At 37.3% G+C, this 18502-nt stretch overlaps 1 protein-coding gene and 1 pseudogene across 1 annotated transcript in view; one reads left to right on the forward strand and one right to left on the reverse strand.

The window, feature by feature from the left end:
* The window catches only part of AFG1L (AFG1 like ATPase), a 206212-nt gene that overhangs the window by 49567 nt on the left and 138143 nt on the right, over window positions 1-18502 (forward strand). The window contains exons 4-5 of the mRNA XM_024551786.4: window positions 6681-6782; window positions 9250-9380. Coding sequence (XP_024407554.2) covers window positions 6681-6782; window positions 9250-9380 — 233 coding nt within the window. The remainder of the gene's footprint in view (window positions 1-6680; window positions 6783-9249; window positions 9381-18502) is intronic.
* LOC112297180 (large ribosomal subunit protein uL6 pseudogene) lies at window positions 1809-2571 on the reverse strand (annotated as a pseudogene).

The following is an 18502-nucleotide window of genomic DNA, read 5'->3' on the forward strand; positions in this document are numbered from 1 at the left end:
TTCAGTCCACTACCAGCAAGAGTGTGGGATGAGGTAAGGTAAAATAGGGGGAGGAGAGGGCACCTATCTTAGTTTGCACCTTTGCTTCTCATAGGGCACACCTGTAGTTTAAGGCAGTATTAGCATGTTAGGGTACAAATATTATTTAATGCATAAAGTGATTTGATCTTGGGGAAGGAAATCATCTACAGGTAGTTTATTACATAATTTAGAATCTTGTTCATTGCTGTTTGCTTTAGCTTAATATAGTTTTTTTAAAAAGCCATTCTTTTTCACTTTTGCTTTCCACTAATATTTCTACTCATAATATAAGCCCTTGTCCTCAATTTAGTTATTAGTGGATACTCTTAATGCACAAGTGGCAATATTTCCTTGGTCTCCCATTTCTATACCTTGGGACACACAGACTCATATTTTCGTGGAGAATTTACGAGCCGTCGCTCACTTTCTAGATTTTCCTAATCAACTAATGTCTTACTTCTCTGACTTCATTCTTGCTGAAGTTGTCTGTTTTCTGCTTTCCATTTCCATCAAACAGATCCTTCTAGATCTAAACTTCTCCCTGGTTATCCACATTCACTGATGTGATGAAGGTGGCTCTTACTTTATCTACCCTTATTGCTCACCAATCATTTCTTTAGTGGTATACTCAAAACCCTCATTTACATGTAGAGGGATCAGTTTTGGTCCTGGACTAATAAAAAGCTTCAGGCCCCTATAGCCATAACACATTTGCATTATGAGGGAGTGGTGGCAGAAATTATTATCTTAGTAATATACTTAGTAGTTATAGTGCCTTAAAGATAAAACTTTAAATGTGTACTTTCTCATCTTGAAGAAAGAGGGTCCTCTCTTTTTTCTGATCTGTTCATGAATGTCACTAAATTCCCATTTCATGTTTACAGATTTATGGAACCTAATAAAAAGAGACTTGTTTAGATCACAAAAGTGAATGATAGAGATAGCCCCTGAAATTCTTCAAGTTCCTGAAACTTACAGATTTTAAAAAATGTGAAAGAAGGCCAAACTATTTTTTCCCTTAGTTCATTAGCTAACTGGTATTTCTGACACCAGTGAGCCAGGGGCACCAGTGAATGCTTCCTTCTTATTTAGAAAGCATTAAGTAATTATAGCAGGTGTGCATGATCAGTTTTATGTGTCTGTACATTGGGGCACTCCCAGAAGATCTCATCCTGTCCTCAGATCTTACTCTTTGCCTCTTTGGAGCACATATACTTCCTATCCCTTCACTTTCATGTTCAGTCATTGCAAAACCAATGTTTTAATTTCTCCTCTTACTTTTAACCATATATGGATATGGTTAGTAAAGATCAACTTTTTCTATTTCTGCAAAAGGACTTTTAAAAAAAACCATGGAAGTTGTTGGATTTTAGTTTGAAAAATACAGCCATAGTCTAACTAATTGAAGGGAAGTATGCACAATAAACGTCATGCATCTGAACGCTCGAGAGGATTAGAGAAGATGTGATAACATGTTTACATAGGCTGGGTAGGTGGCAACCTTTGCTTAGGAGCATCTTTATAATATGGAGAGGAGAAGAGAAAGGAATTCCAAAATAGGAAGTGGGATGAACATTTTGGTGGCTATACTCAGTTTAGTTTAGAATACTCACAAAATAGGTACTAAATGATAGGTCAGATTCTCATTTTGGGAGGCTCTCTGGCTAGGAGAATAGCCTCCAAGTGGCTTCACAAGCTCTTATTCTTTACTATCCTCCCACCCCACCCCACAAATCAGTACATGGCTTTTACTGCATCTTTAAAATACCGCAGAGAAGTCTGAGGAATCATTCATTCGGCATCTTGCTGTTCCTGTACACCTGGACCACGTAGATCTTATCAGCCTGCAGAACTATCCCTTTTTCAGAAACGTAGATACCATCCAAAATTTAATTGATATACTTGTTTTTAACTGTTGTGGCTTTAATCAAAGCAGCTGAACTTGATACAAGTTCAATGCCATTTCCTTCAAGAATCAGCTCATTGTTTTGGGCTTGAGATACTGAACAACCGACGCCTGTCCTCATCTAAACCCTGCGGATATATTTTTTCCCAAGAAATTTCTGATTTCAACAAGAGAACCATTCTCCTAAATAACGACATTGATGGGGAAGTGAGTGTATACACCCCTCATTTTGTAATGGAAGCCCAGTGTATCACTCTTGATCATATTCTGCCTACGACTGCAGATAGTGTGACTAGTGGCAGTTCCTTTCTATTTCCCCACCATTTGTCAGCCAGGAGCCTCTTCGTTGTCTTTCCATGGAGGCTTAGTTCTACACTGGTGTGATTGAAGTCCCTCTGCAGGGTGCTCTGGGGTCTTTGACCATAATTGTGCATCCCTTCAGAGTGAGGTCGACATTTTTCTGGAACGTCGACAGTCTGACTGCTGAAAATGGTCTTCTGCCTCACAGTGTGGTAAAGAGTACTCTTTTCCTTTTTTAGACTTGGGAAACAGGTATTGCATTTTAAGGAGAAGTGATGGGAAAGAGGATGGCTGCTTCTTAGAGCCCTCTTCCTTATTCCTGTGCTTGGCTTGCCCTCTGTCATGCCCACTCGACTGTATTCCCTTTCTTTGTAGACATGTTGAGATGATTGACTCAGGTAACCATGATTGACTCAGGTAACCCTGCATCCAGGGCACACCAGTAGAGTTGAAACATAAATTGGATTATCATCATGGTTCAGTGTTGAAAAAAATGTTGTCATTAATTAAATGCTTAGCACAAACAATGCAGGAACCTAATGCTGTAGTAGTAGTTTGTGGCTTCCTTCCTACCCCACAGCAGGCTCTCTTACAACAGGGTTTCAGCTCTTGACTAGCAGGTTGCAGTGGTGATGGTATTTTAGCAGATAACAAACATTCCTGTTTGTTTATCAGTGCCTTTCTGATAGCCTCACCTATTTCACATGGATAATTTTTACCAGTTGAAAGGTAGGCAGATTTTAAGGTTAGGAGTTGGGAAGCAGAACTCTGTTGGGTTTGGAGGCCGTGATGGAGGACACTACTTACAGCTCCTTCTGTAGGGGGTCACCTGTGAAAAGGATGCCACGTAGCGGGGTGGGGAGCTCTTGAAGTCATTTTTGGTTTCCTACCTATAGGCTTGAAAGTTAGAACATAAAAGAGTTTTAGGTTTTACATATTAGTTCCCTAGCAAGAATCTTCTCTTAAGGAATATATGAAGTTTTATTTAGGATTCTGTAGAGACTGAAGCAAATTGTAAAGTAGTGTTGATTTCTTCCCTACCTTCTTTCAACATCTATTGTCCTCATTCTTCCATTTACTTGACAAATGTTTATTGAGCATCTGCTTTGTGCCAGGCAATGTGTTGTTTCTGATGGTGTAATCGTGAATAAAAGCAGAGGCATCCTTTATTCATCCAAAGCTCATAATCTATTGCAATGGCTTTGAAGGATTTTTGAAGTGTATTTTACATCCTGACTCACTCTATGAGTGCACATACACCCCTACACACCTGAAAAATAGTTCCACAAAAGAAAACTCGCCCTTACATGTGATGTATTTTGATATTTTCTATTTTATTGCCCTTAAAGGTAACATTTTGTAAAACTATAGTATAAATATCATAACTCATGGATCTTATTCAAATTTCTCCAGTTTTACTTGTACTCATGTATGTGTACATTTTATCTCCTTTGTAGGTTTATGTATCTACCATCATAGTCAAGATACTGAACAATTCTATTACTACAAGAATCCATGGTGTCATCCATAATTTCCAGAGATATGATATTGAATACATATACCAACTGGAAGTTTTTCTCCTTATAGCTTCCTGGTGGCCATTCGAGTACTCTCCTGTTGGTTTTAGGAGCTCTTTCATTATATAGCTTCATCCTCTCTGGTACTTTGCCTTGCAGTTTTCACTTGTGTTGGACTTCTATAATTCTGATCTCTCTTAACCCAATTCAGCCTGGATGTTTTACTTGGATTCCCCTCAGTCCTCACCAACATAAAAATGGTATATCATTGGTATTTCAATTTGTATTACTTTTATTTCTGATGGAGTTAAACTTTAAAACATATGTTTAAAGCTATTTATATTTTTGGTGTCATTTGAATATTCATGATCTTTGCAATTGATCATCCCCCCACCCCCATTAATTCTGTATCATTCAGTACTCTTTTTCAGTTGCAGGAAAAAAAAATCCCAGCCAGTTGAATTAACTGAACCAGGGGATGAATTTAATGGTTGGTTTAATTGTGAAATCAAGTAATGATCTGATTCAGCCATAAGTAGAGATTTGAGCTTAAATGATATTTTAGGGATCTCTTTCTCTTCCCTCCTTTTCCCTTCTCTTTCACCTTTTGGTTCTGCTTTCCTATTATTGGCTTCATTCTTGGTAAGAATTTGTTGATGTTATAGGAAAGAAGTCTCCTGGGATCTTCTAGGTCACTCTCTTAACAGGAGAAAGGCCCTGGCTGATGTGGGTTGGTTGGTTGGAGCATCGTCCCGTACACCAAAAGGTTGCAGGTTCCATTCCCGGTCAGGGCACATACCTGGGTTGTCGGTTTGATGCTCAGTCAGGGTACATAGGAAAGGCAACTGGTTGATGTTTCTGTCTCACTTTGATGTCTCTTTCTCTCTCTTCCCCTCCCCCACTCCCTTTATCCCTAAAAGCAATGAAAAAATATCTTTGGGAGGTGGGGGGCAGGGGGAAGGAGAAGGGATGAGTCTGATTCTCAGAATCCATATTAATTCCCCCCATAGAACCTTACCTACTTGGGTCTTATGCCCGCGGCAGGGCCAATCACAGTGTATAGGGTAGTGGGATATTTTTAGTGGCCCACCTTCATTGTGTTATACTAAGTAGAGAATTTTTCAGAAGGAAGAGATTTAGGACAAAAGTGCCCAGTGTAGTTTCTAATATCTCTTTATGTCTTAAAAGATATATAAGGTTAAACCTCCAGGTTCCTTGAGGAGGTTCTTTGCAAGGCAAAACTGTTATCAGTTTTGTTCACTAGAATATTCTAAACTCTTAGAATAGGGCCTCACACATGATAGGCACTCAGTAAAAACATACTGATTAAATGAATAAGGATATTAATTTTACTTATGGTGATTTTGATATTTAGAAGATTGAGTTGCATGTATCCTAATCTATTAATCTTACTCTTTTTCTTTTTCTTTTATCTCTAGTAATTTTTTATATAATGGTCTTGTTATATTTTAAGCCCACTTTAAAAAAAGATTTTATTTATTTATTTATTTATTTACTTATTTAAGAGAATGGGGAAGGGAGGGAGAAAGAGAGGGAGAGATACATCAATGTGTGGTTGCCTCTCTTATGCCCCCTACTGGGGACCTGGCCCCCAACCCAGGCATGTGTCCTGACTGGGACTGAAACCAGCGAAACTTTAGTTTGCAGGCTGGCACTCAATCCACTGAGCCACACCAGCCAGGGCTATTTTAAGCCCATTTTTAAAAGAGTTAGCCCAAAGGTTACTTCAAATATACATTATTCACATTTTTGGTTAGATAATTCATGAATTCTGGATCTACCAGTATATTGTGCTTTATGCAGCAGAATTTGAAACTATTGATTTAGTTTTTTAGGTAAATGTAATGATTTAAAATCTGCTGCCACTCACTATATCAAGAGATATTGTACTGGATATTTTTGAGAAAAATTACTTTTCAATTTAAATGGTTTCATCATTAAAAAAATCTCTGTAGCAAATTGTATTTTCATATACAAAAACTTTCTGGCAATTCAAACAGCATGGGCCCAAAGTCATCTATGGAGTGGAGGAATGCCCCCCCCCCCTGAAATTTAAGACTCAGATCTCACTTCCTGAGGTGTAGATATACAGGAAGAACATGGGCACTGTGGTGGGGTGGTGCTGGAGAAAGCAGACGGGTGAGAGACAGGGCCTGGCCTGCTGAGGAATGATTGGTGGGAACCCAGCTTGATCACTGCCACTGTCCCTGTTCTGCCAGGGAATAAGGCTTTCTGTGCATGCCCACGTTAAATGCCCAGGCTGTTGACTCTTCAATTACTAATGCAATCATAGTGATTAAAAAGTCCCAGAGTGTTGAAAATTAGATAATCTAATTACAAGGGCTGACTGTATCAGAATTTCTTCAAGTAGGCCTCATTTTGAAAGACTTATATTCTCAGATTTTTGAAAATGTTATAATTGACAATCCTCCAGCTCTAATCTACTTCTATTATTTATTTTCAGTATTTATGTTAGATACTAATCTTTATTTTTTTATTTTTCCATATTTGAATTTTCCCATAGTACATAAGATAGTTCCTCACACTTAATGATGGCCCCCAAATATGTATTTAATTAACAAAATTATTTTATTCATACTGGTGCTTTTTGGAAGAGAAACTGAAGAATGAACAATGTATAATTTTTGCCAGTTTATAACATGGTTTTCTGGTGGGAAGGGGAATAGCCCCTGTTATATTGACTAGATGTTGTATTTCCTAAAAACAGGAATTAGAAAAGAGTAATATTTTATTTTTAGCTGGTTCAACATAAAAAAACACTCCTTTCTAAAAAAGTAACATAGTCTTAAGCTTTTCAGTAAAAGAGTGTGATTTCATTATCCTAAAGCTAATGAACAATCATTAGAGCAATCAATACATACTGTTTAATAGTATCCCTTTTTTTTTTTTTTAAGGTACAGGCAAAACAATGGTGATGGACATGTTTTATGCTTATGTGGAAATGAAGAGGAAAAAACGGGTTCATTTTCATGGTTTCATGCTAGATGTTCACAAAAGTAAGTTAATTATCTGGAGAAGTGATTTTTAAGTGAGCAAACACTACAAAATAATTTTCCTTATTTTTAAAAATTCTTAACATTTTAATATTTAAAAAATAGATTTTCCTCAAAAAACTAAAAATGGAACTGCCTTTTGACCCAGCCATTTCCACTCCTGTGATTATACTCTAAGAATCCTGAAACACCAATTCAAAAGAACCTATGCCCCCCAATGTTCATAGCAGCATAATTTATAATAGCCAAGTGTAGAAAACAGCCTAGGTGCCCATCAGTAAGTGAGTGGATCAAAAAACTGTGGTACATTTACAAAATAGACTATAAATGCAGTAGATTGTTCATAGCAGCAGAAAGAAAGAAGGAGCGCCTACCCTTCACGATGGCATGGATGGAACTGGAGAGCATTATGCTAAGTGAAATAAGCCAGGCGGTGAAAGACAAATACCATATGATCTCACCTATAAATGGAACCTAATCAACAAAACAAACAAGCAAGCAAAATAGAACCAGAGAGATGGAAATAAAGAACAAACTGACAGTAATCAGAGGGGAGGGAGGGGGATAATGGGGCAAAGAAGGGGAATGGTCATCAAAGGCACATGTATAAAGGACCCATGGACAAAGACAAGGAGGGGGGATTGAATGTAGGAGGTGGGGGTGGGTAGGGTAGGGGAGAGTAATGGGGAGAAAATGGGGCCAACTGTAGTTGAACAACAATAAAAAAAATAAATAATAGATTTTTGCTTAAAGTAAGATTTTATTTGTTTTGTGCTGTATTGAAGCAATTAGTAACGTGTCCAGGGTTGGTCCTAAGGACAAATCAGTACTTCCAAATGTGAGAACAGAGGTTACCATATGAAGGTCAGGCATTTTCTCTTTCTGCCAAGGATCAATAAGAAATGTTTAAACCTCACCTATTTCAAGAAGTTATTCTTTACTATTCAGCCATAAGAAAAGATGAAATACTGCCATTTGCGACAACATGGATGGTTCTTGAGAGTATCATGCTAAGCGAAATACATCACGTGGAAAAGTACAAGAACCATGTGATTTCACTCATATGTGAAATATAAACAGAAAGCCACAAACAAACTCATAGACAATAGTATGGTGGTTAACAAAGGGGAAGGTGGGTAAGGCAATGCTGAAGACAGTAAAGGTGGACAAATATATGGTGATGTAAGGAGACTAGACTTTGGGTGGTGCGCACACAATGCAATACACAGATGATATATTGGGTTGGCCAAAAAATTGTGGGTTTTTTTTTCTGTGAGATGGCTGTAGGAGCACTTAGTTGTCTTTTAACTTCATTTGAAGCAATTTTGTTGGATTGTATTGTGACAGCGGTCCTATCATCATTCATTTAAAAAAAATCAGAATTGGTGAATTTTTTATGTAGCCATTTTAATATTGAAGATAGAAGAAAATAAGTAATATCTTTGGCATATTGTGCCTTATTATTTCAAGAAAGGTAAAAATGCAACTGAAACTCAAAGAAAGATTTGTGTGGTGTATGGAGAAGGTTCCATGACTGATCAAACATGTCAAAAGTTCATTCTGGAGTTTTGTGCTGAAGACTTCATGCTGGATGATGCTCCATGGTCAGGTAGTCCAGTTGAAGCTGATAGTGATCAAATTGAAACATTAATTGAGAACAATCAATGTTATACATGTGGGAGATAGCCGACGTACTACTAAATATATCCAAATCCATAAATTTATTGGTGAAAATGAAAAATGTGTCTTTTATTTTGCAAAAAAAACACATGGACATTTTGGCCAACCCAATATTATAGAATTGTACACTTGAATCTTAAATAATGGTATTGAGTAATGTCACCCCAGTCAATTTAATGAAAAAAAGAAGTTAATCTTGATTAGGCCTTCAGTTTGTACTTGTATTATGCTTTATTGCTTTGCCAGTGTTCTTATGTTATTTCTGCATTATTTGTCTATCATCCACGTTGTAACTTCCTCAGGGCAGAAACATTGTGCTTTTCTTATAACTCTTTCAGCATTAAGTAAATGTATAATAAATGAAGTGGGACTGTCTTTAGTGTATCAAGCTACAGACAAGAACATTCTGATTAGATTTGCTAGACATAGGGCAGGACTACCTTCTTTGTGTGTATCCTTGAAATTTTCAGGACTAAGATTGATTTGTTGTCCATCAAGTCACCATCTAGTCATCTGGCCTATTAGTCATCTCCAAAATGATCGAAGAGTAGAGATGGATTGACCCCAAAATATCCTTATAATCATGGGAATATAATAATATATAAGCAGCTTATTTGAGGTAGAGAAAATACAAACAATTTCGATAATCAGTTTAAATTGTGTGCAGAATTTATACTTATGTTTACACTAAAGTTTCATTTATTTAGAGACTTTAAAAAATGTATTCTAGTTGTCTAAAAAGTACTATTAATACAGTATTTGATTTTGTGTTTAATTTTATCCATTTAAGGAATTCACCGCCTTAAACAGAATTTGCCAAAAAGGAAACCAGGATTCATGGCTAAATCATATGATCCAATAGCTCCTATAGCTGAAGAAATCAGCGAAGAGGCATGTCTCTTATGTTTCGATGAATTTCAGGTAAGGAAGAGGTGTTTCTGGATATAGAATGGTATACTGAATGAAGTGTGAATATTTAAAGTCTGTTGTGATTTTATCATTGTATATAAATTGATTTGAATTATCTCTTATGACTTTAATATTACTATCTCGTTCAGGAGTCAGCACATTCCAGCTTGAACAGGGCAAATCTGGCCCATCGGCCTTTATGTGACCATTGAGAAAAAGAGTAATTTTTATATCTTTAAAGGGTCATTAAAAAAGAAAAAGAAAATTTAACAGAGCCCATATGTGGCTTGCAAAAGCCTAAAATATTTATCGTTCAGCCTTTCACAGGGAAAGTTTGCCCACCCCAAAAATCTAGTCAATGGGTTCACATTTCCCCAACTCCATGATGTAGATAATGTGATCATTACAAAATCATGTGCCTTGAAAGATGTTTGAGTTTTTAAATTGCTATCTAATGCTTTTATATGATTTACACATCTCATTTAAGCCTCACAACTAACTTATATATGATGAAGGGAGAGAATTGTTCTAGTTGAACTTTTAAAGTTTCTTCTAGTTTTAGGAGTCTCTGAAATTGTGACTCTAAGTTGGCAGTAAGTTATTTACTGATCTTTATTTCTTATGAGAGCAAATATAGGATGAAGTCAAATGCCATGTCGTATATGTTTTATGCTTATTCTGTCTCCTGTGTCATGCCCATGGTGGTGGTGGTGGTGATGGTGGTGGTAGTAGTAGTAGTAGTAGTAGTAGTAATAGATGCCCTAGACTAAGAATTACTTTCTCTTTGACTTCTTTCTTTATTAGATCTGAAACATAGTAGTTGGTTTTTCTATAACTGAGAGCAACTGAGAGCATCATAAGAGCAACTGACTATTGGAGTTAAAATAGGAAAATCCACAAGTACTGAATGTAAGCTTAAAAATAGAGCCTCACACCAAAGCTTTTGAAAAATATTTCTGGAGCTGAGTGCAGGAACTCCTGAGTCTGGTTGCCTAGAACAAAGGCCCAGAGAACTTTTCAAGGGTAGGAAACTAACATTCATATATGCTCACTCTTTGGTAGATCCTGGGTGATTCACATAGCTCATTTCATATTTCTGAGGAAGTGAGAGAATTGCCCTAGTTGAATTTTAGAACTTCTCCAGTTTTAAGATTCTCTGAAATTATTCATTTAAATTGGTAGCAAGTTATTTCCTGTTCTTTTGTAATTAAAAACTTGGGTTAGTGGAAATATGATGTGGCCAGGATGCCTTTATCCCAAATGAGGCAACTCAATCCATATAGCTAACAACAGTCCTGATTTATGATAGAGGAGAAGAGGAATTTTAGCTAGGAGTAGTGTTACACTGTACCATTTGGGGAAGAAGAATCGTTACTTCTTTCTCCCTTAAGTCATTTTACGATTGCCTGACATCTACCTTTTGTATTACAAAAGTACAAAGGTCTTTAAAAGAAAGACTTTTGACTATAAAGGTATGGGTTTATTGCTGGGCTCTCTCTCCTGTTCCATTGATCTATGTGTCTGTTTTTATGCCAGTACCATGCTGTTTGGATTACTATGGTCTTGTAGTATAGTTTGATATTAGGAAGCATGATTCCTCCAACTTTGTTCTTCTTTCTCAGGATCACTCTTGCTGTGCGGGGCCTTTTATGGTTCTATATAAGTTTTGAAATATTTGTTCTGGTTCTTTGAAATATGTCATTGGAATCTTGATAGGAATTACCTTGAATATATAGATTGCCTTGGTTAGAATGGACATTTTAATGATGTTAATTCTTCCTATGCATGAACACAGTATGTGGTTCCACTTTTTTGTATCTTCTTTAATTTCTTCAGTGTTTTATAATTTTCCATGTACAAGTCTTTTACATCCTTGGTTAGGTATATCCCTAGAGGTTTTATTCTTTTTGAAGCAGTTGTGATTGGGATTGTTTTCTTGGTTTCCCTTTCTGTTAGTTATTGGCATATAAAAATGCATCTGGTTTCTTGTTATTAATTTTGTGTCCTGCTACTTTGCTGAATTCATTTCTCAATTCTAGTAGTTTCTTGGTGGAATCCTTGGGGTTCTTCATACAGAATCATATCATTTGCAAATAAAGACACTTTTACTACTTCCTTTCTAATTTGGATGCTTTTTATTTCTTCTTGTTGTCTGATTGCTGTGGCTAGGACTCCCAGTACTATGTTGAATAAGAGAGTTGAAAGCAGGCATCCCTGTCTTGTTCCTGATCTTAAGGGGAACACTTGTAGGTTTTGCCCATTGAATATGATGCTGGCAGTGAGTTTGTCATATATGGCCTTTATTATGTTTAGGTATGTTCCCTCTATTCCCAGTTTTTATAAATGGTGCTGGATTTTATCAAATGATTTTTCTGCATCTATTGATATGATCATGTGGTTTCATCCTTCATTTTTTTTTGGTGGTGAATCACATTTATTGATTTGTGAATGTTGTATCAACCTTATATTCCCAGAATAAATTCCACTCGATCATGGTGTATGATCTTTTTGATGCATTGCTGTAAATGGTTTGCTAATATTTTGTATTTGATGAGGAAGCAAGCATATACAATGAGCTAACAATAGTTTATTCAATAAATGGTATTGGGAAAATTGGACAGATAGATGCAGAAAAATGAAACTAGACTACCTTCATACACTACACAGAAGAATAAATTCAAAATGGATCAAAGACTTAAACATTAGATCTGAAACTATAAAAATCCTGGAAGAAAACATAGGCAGCAAAATTTTGGACATTGCTTGTAGCAATTTTTTATTGCATATATCTCCCCAGGCAAGGGAAACAAAAGAAAAAAAATAAACAAATGGGACTACATCAAACTAAAAACTTTTTGCACAGCAAAGGATATAATCAACAAAATAAAAAACAGTCCACAGAATGGGAGAACATATTTGCCAATACATGTGATAAGGGGCTAATATCCAACTACAAAAGACTTACAAAACTCAACACCAAAGAAACAAAGAACCCAATTAAAAAATGAGCAAAGGACCTGAACAGACACTTCTCCAAAGAGGACGTACAGATGGCCAATAGACATACAAAAAGATGCACAATTTCAGTAATAATCAGAGAAATGAAAATTAAAACTATGATGAGATACCATTTCACACCTGTCAGAATGGCTATCATCAATAAATCAACAAACAGCAAGTGCTGGCGAGGATGTAGAGAAAGGAAATCCCTTTTGCACTGTTGGTAGGAATGCAGACTGGTGCAGCCACTGTGGGAATCAGTATGGAGATACCTCAAAAAATTAAAAATGGATCTGCCTTTTGACCCAGCTATCCCACTTCTGGGAATATATCGGAAGAAACCCAAAACATTGATTCGAAAGAACATAAGTACCCCTATGTTCGTTGCAGCATTATTTACAGTCGCCAAGATATGGAAGTAGGGCTACTTCCATCAATAGATGAGTGGATAAAACAACTATGGGACATTTACACAGTGGAATATTACTTGGCCATAAAAAAAGAAAATTTTACTCTTCGTGGCAGTGTGGATGGACCTGGAGACCATTATGCTAAGTGGAATAAGCCAGTCAGAGAAAGTCAAATGCCATATGATTTCACTCATATGTGGAATCTAATTAGAAAAATGAACTAACAAGGAAAATGGGGACAGACTCATAGATGGAGAGCAGGATGTCAGCTAGTGGGGGTGGGGAGCTAGGATGTAGAGGGACTGAGCAAAAAGGAAAAAGGACTCATGGACACGGACAACAGTGTGGTGATTAGTGGGGGAGGGAGGTATAAGGGGATGGATATTAAAAGGTAATGAGAAAAAATACAATAAAGTTTTAATTCAAAAAAAAGGGCTTATGGAAAAAAGATGTTCCCCTGCTACTCTGAAGAAGTGTACTAAGTACACCAGGGTAGTATTGCAGAAGGAACAGGGCCTTGTTTAGTTCTCAAAGTAGCATCCAGTTACCAGTTATGCTGCCTTCAACAACAAAAGTCACTGATGAATCACTGAAGGCCATCTCTCATGGTTTCTCATTATGAGTCTTTTGAATTAGCTCTAAATAAAATTGAATTGGCACAGTTAAATTTTGGATTAAGGTACTGAAGTTATCCAACTTTTGTAAAATAATTTGTGGTTTACAAACTTTTCACATATTTCATTTAATTCTGTAAAATAATTATTATCATCATATCAATGAGGGAATAAAGCATTAGAATTTCCTGTGTAGCATGTAAAAATTATTAACTTAAAAATATAACTTTTAAACAATCAGAGAATTGATTGGCATATTGACATGAGGAGCACTTGGCAAGACTGTTTTGGTTTAGGAAGCAATGAAAATCTGGCTGCGCAAAGGAGATCCTGAGAAAATTTATAGCAGGGCCAAATTACCCATTAGGTGCAATAGTCACAGTACCTGGGGTCCATGATACTTTTAGGGGCCCATGAAAATATTTTAATTTCTTTAAAAAGTTTTTGTGTATTTTATTGATTATGCTATTACAGTGTTCCCAATTTTCCCCCCTTTATCCCCTCTGCCCTGCATCCCCCAACCCTCCAGCTTCCCCCCGCCCATTAGTTCATGTCCATGGATTGTACATATAAGTTATTTGAATTCTGTTTCCTATACCATTTTTGACCTCCCCCCATCTATTTTATGCCTACCAATTATGCTTCTTATTCCCTGTACCTTCCCCCTCTATTCTTCCCCTCCCCACTGAAAACCCTCCATGTTATATCCATTTCTCTGATTCTGTTCCTCTTCTAGTTGTTTGCTTAGTTTTTGTTTCCATTGTTTTTCCTTTTTTTTAGATTCATTTGTTGATAGTTGTGAGTTTGTTGTCATTTCACTGTTCATAGTTTTTGATCTTCTTCAATTTCTTAGATAAGTCCCTTTAACATTTCATATAATAAGGGCTTGGTGATGAGGAACTCTTTTAACATGGCCTCATCTGGGAAGCCTTTATCTGCCCTTCCATTCTAAATGATAGCTTTGCTGGAGAGAGTAATCTTGGATGTAGGTCCTTGCCTTCCATGACTTTGAATACTTCTTTCCAGCCCCTTCTTGCCTGCAAGGTTTCTTTTGAGAAATCAACTGATAATGTTATGGACACTCCTTTGTAGCTAACTCTCTTTCCTCTTGCTGCTTTTAAGATTCTCTCTTTATCTTAAATCTTAGGTAACTTAATGATGATGTGCCTTGGTATATTCCTCTTTGGGTCCAACTTCTTTGGGACTCTCTGAGCTTCCTGGACTTCCTGGAAGTCTATTTCCTTCACCAGATTGGGGAAGTTCTCCTTCATTATTTGTTCAAATAAGTTTTCAATTTCTTGCTCTTCCTCTTCTCCTTCTGGCACCCCTATAATTTGGATATTAAAACGTTTAAAGTTGTCCCAGAGGTTCCTAAGCCTCTCTTCGTTTTTTTGAATTCTTGCTTCTTCCTTGTTCTAGTTGGATGTTTATTTCTTCCTTTTATTCCAAATCGTTGATTTGAGTCCTGATTTCCTTCCTGTCACTGTTGGTTCCCTGAATATTTTGCTTTATTTCACTTTGGGTATCTTTCATTTGTTGTTTCATTTTTCAATCAAGCTCAATCAGTTCTGTGAGCATTTTGATTACCAGGGCTTTGAACTCTCCATCAGATAGGTTGGCTATCTCCTCATCGCTTAGCTCTTTCTGGAGTTTTGCTCTATTCTTTCATTTAGGCCCCATTTCTTTGTCTCTGCACACCTGTTCTGTTGTAAGGGGATGGGGCCTTAGGTATTCACCAGGGCAGGGCAACTCTCCTTGCTGCACTGTGGCTCGGTCTGTGGTGGAGAGGCCAGAGAGGGAAAAATGCAGCTCGCCTGCTCTGCTTGAGCCCACTTTCCAAGGAACCCTCATGTGAGATTGGGAGTTTCTCCCACCATGGCAATCCCTGCTGCAGTCTACAGTCAGCTCTGAGTCTCAGTTTCCCGTTCAGCCAGCCCCACCCACACGGTCTGCCACCTTGCCGCGGGTTCTGTCTGTCCGCCCCTCTTACTGGTCTGGTTTGTTTGGTTGACTCTTTCTTTAATTCCTTGGTTGTCAAAGTTCCATGCAGTTTGATTTTGTGGTACTTCTGGTTATTTATTGATTTTAGACTGGTTGTTATCCTCCTTTTGGTGTGAAGGAGCAAAGGGTTTCTACCTATGCCTCCATCTTGGCTGGAACTCTCTCCTAACTTCTTTTAAAGTTTGAAGAAGTGAATATGTTAGTAATTGATCCAGCCTGTCTGTCTGTATGTGTATTATATTTGCCTTGTACCAACATAGTAATAAATTATAATTTACGTATATGTATTAATTTATTTTTAATTGAGGAAGGTGCTCACGAGGGTAAAAGTACCTAAGTCCCATGAAAGTGATAATGCTGCCCTGATGGTGACTTCCTAACAGAAACCTGGTGGCTCTGGGTATTCTCTGTTTAATTCATATTTCAGGAGGTTGATACACAGTTGGGAAGAAGGAAAGAAAGCAACTATCAGAATACTGATGTTCTAAATGAGCTGAGCTTTGCAAAACAAATGGAGCCAGCAAAAGGGATATTTCAAGTTACATGTTAAGTATAAGGGAGATCAAGGGGGAGACAGGTCCCTTACTTATATAAAATACTGCTTTCTAACAGAGAAAGCGGATGTGATGGATCATTGCTGCCCCATCAAGAATTGGTTTCATGTTCATTCACTTACCTACTCATTCAGTAAAGAGCTTTGTTATATATCACAAGACCTTATCTGTCTCACAGTCATAAAGACCATGTCTGTATGACCGATCTGTAGTAGCTAGTCCACAAACTTGTCAACACCCTTGAACTTGTGTGGTATTGCTTGAGGTTTAGGTCGATCTTGTACTTCCTCATGTCTTTGAACTAAAAGGCATAGAGGGAAGTTCCCACTTTGGCAAGAGGCAGGAACAAAGAGACAGAGGAAGTAACTGAATTACTTTAGGGGAAGGCATGCTAGCTCTCCAGAGCTATCTCTAATCCCAGGCCAGGCTCCAGTTGCCAGGATGTTACCATTGCTGTTCCCATCCTGGAGTCTCAAGTAAACCTGTTGTCTTTAGCTGAATCTCCTGTTTCTTGCAAACAGACTTGATGAGATAGGAACTATTCAACTCATGTTTTGCTCCTATCTTCTATGTCAAAAGGGATTCCCCTATGATCTACAAAAGATGCAGAAATAGAAGTACTGTCACCTTCCTTAATATAAAATCTGTTACCTCCAATGGAAGGATAATTACCTGATGAACTAAAGCCCAAGAAAAGCAAAGAGATGAGGTATCTACTAGGGTGCTTTGGGCTGCAGGTAACAGGGATCTGGGAATAGCATGCTATATAAGATGGTATCATTTCCTTTGTTCAAGCCCTCCTGTGTCTTCTCTAACCTTATCCTATATTTTCAGCCTCACTCATTGCTCTCTGCTGTTTCCAATCCTATTTTCTTCATAGATTAGGGAACCATAGCTAATAGTGGGTGCTTTACCAAATGCTGCTTTCTCACCAGGGCTCTGAAGGAAATGTGTGCAGACACTATAAAACAATACTGAATGCCAAATTGATTGCTTTTATTTGATCCCAAATTTTACTGTAGCATTCTGGAATGTTAGAGTTGACAACACAAGAGACCCTTGTCCCTTGAGCAAGTTGACCTGAAGTCTCTAGGATGAAAAATGTTAATAATCTTACTCTTTTATTTCCTCTACAATTCCAAACTTGAGCCTTGGAACTTATCATTGTATGCAAGAAAAGGCCAATATCTGCATATACCCACTGGTGAAAAGTCAGAGAAAGTTGAGTATATGGGCCAGACTGTGTCCTCTAAGGACTGATGTGATCATGGAGCAGGCAGAGCCTGGGTTTCCTAGGTTCGATATCTGGGTGGTTCTCTGCTGGTCTTAGGGAAGCAACTCCAGCACACCAAAACTGGATTATTACAAGTCCAAATCTCTTCTGTATCCTTTTCTAAAAATCAAGAGGGTAAAAAGATACTCCCAAATATTGCTGCACCAGCACTCCGATACACAATATCCACACAATTTAGAACAAACATGCAGACTGTTTGCGCTGGACATTCTTTGAACATGGAACAGTATTCCCCAGATATCCATCAGAATAACTCTCACTTCTTCAGATTTTTAGCTCCTTCACAAGGCTTATCTTTACATCATTTAAAATTGCAGTTTTCCATTCACCTCTGCACTACCGATACCCTTTACCCCCTTTTTTCATGTTGTATATCTCCTTCTAACATATATATTTTCTTATTTATCATGTTTATTGTTCATCATATATTTTCCTCCATAAGAATATAAACTTGAAGGCAGGAATCTTTATGTTGCTAACTGATGTATCTTGAATGTCTGGAAGAGTGTTTGAGAATGAGTGAATGACAATAATGAGTGACTGAATAAATGAACAAATGAGTCCCAGTGCCATATGATAACTATTGAAGTAGCCCTCCAACTAAATCCCACTCCCGTCATATATAGCAACAACCCATATGTTTTCCTGTCAACGTTCTGAATTATCTTAACACTTTTTGTCTAATTTAACAGGTATCTCATTGTTTTAATGTGTATTCCTTTAAGTAATAATGGTTGAATTTTTTCCATGTTTGTTTACTTACTAACTAAAAGCCATCTTTTATTAACTATTTGTTTGAGGTAATGCCCATTTATTTACTAGAGTGCTTACATTTTATTATGTGTATTCTATAATATTAGCTGCTGTGTACTTAGTACTTTCTTTTTTTTTCTTTTTTTAAAAATTTATTTATTGATATGCTATTACAGTTGTCCCATTTCCTCCCCCCCCACTCCCACCCCCCCCCTCCCTCCCACATTCCCCCCCTATAGTTCATGTCCATGGGTCATACTTATAAGTTCTTTGGCTTCTACATTTCCTACACTATTTTTACCCTCCCCCTGTCTATTTTCCACCTATCATCTATGCTACTTATTCTCTGTACCTTTCCCCCCCTCTCCCCCTCCCACTCTCCTATTGACAACCCTCCATGTGATCTCCATCTCTATGGTTCTGTTCCTGTTCTAGTTGTTTGCCTAGTTTGCTCTTGTTTCTGTTTTAGGTGTGGTCGTTAATAACTGTGAGTTTGCTGCCATTTTTA

Source organism: Desmodus rotundus, chromosome 11 (genome assembly GCF_022682495.2).
Source record: "Desmodus rotundus isolate HL8 chromosome 11, HLdesRot8A.1, whole genome shotgun sequence".
Taxonomy (NCBI): Eukaryota; Metazoa; Chordata; class Mammalia; order Chiroptera; family Phyllostomidae; genus Desmodus; species Desmodus rotundus.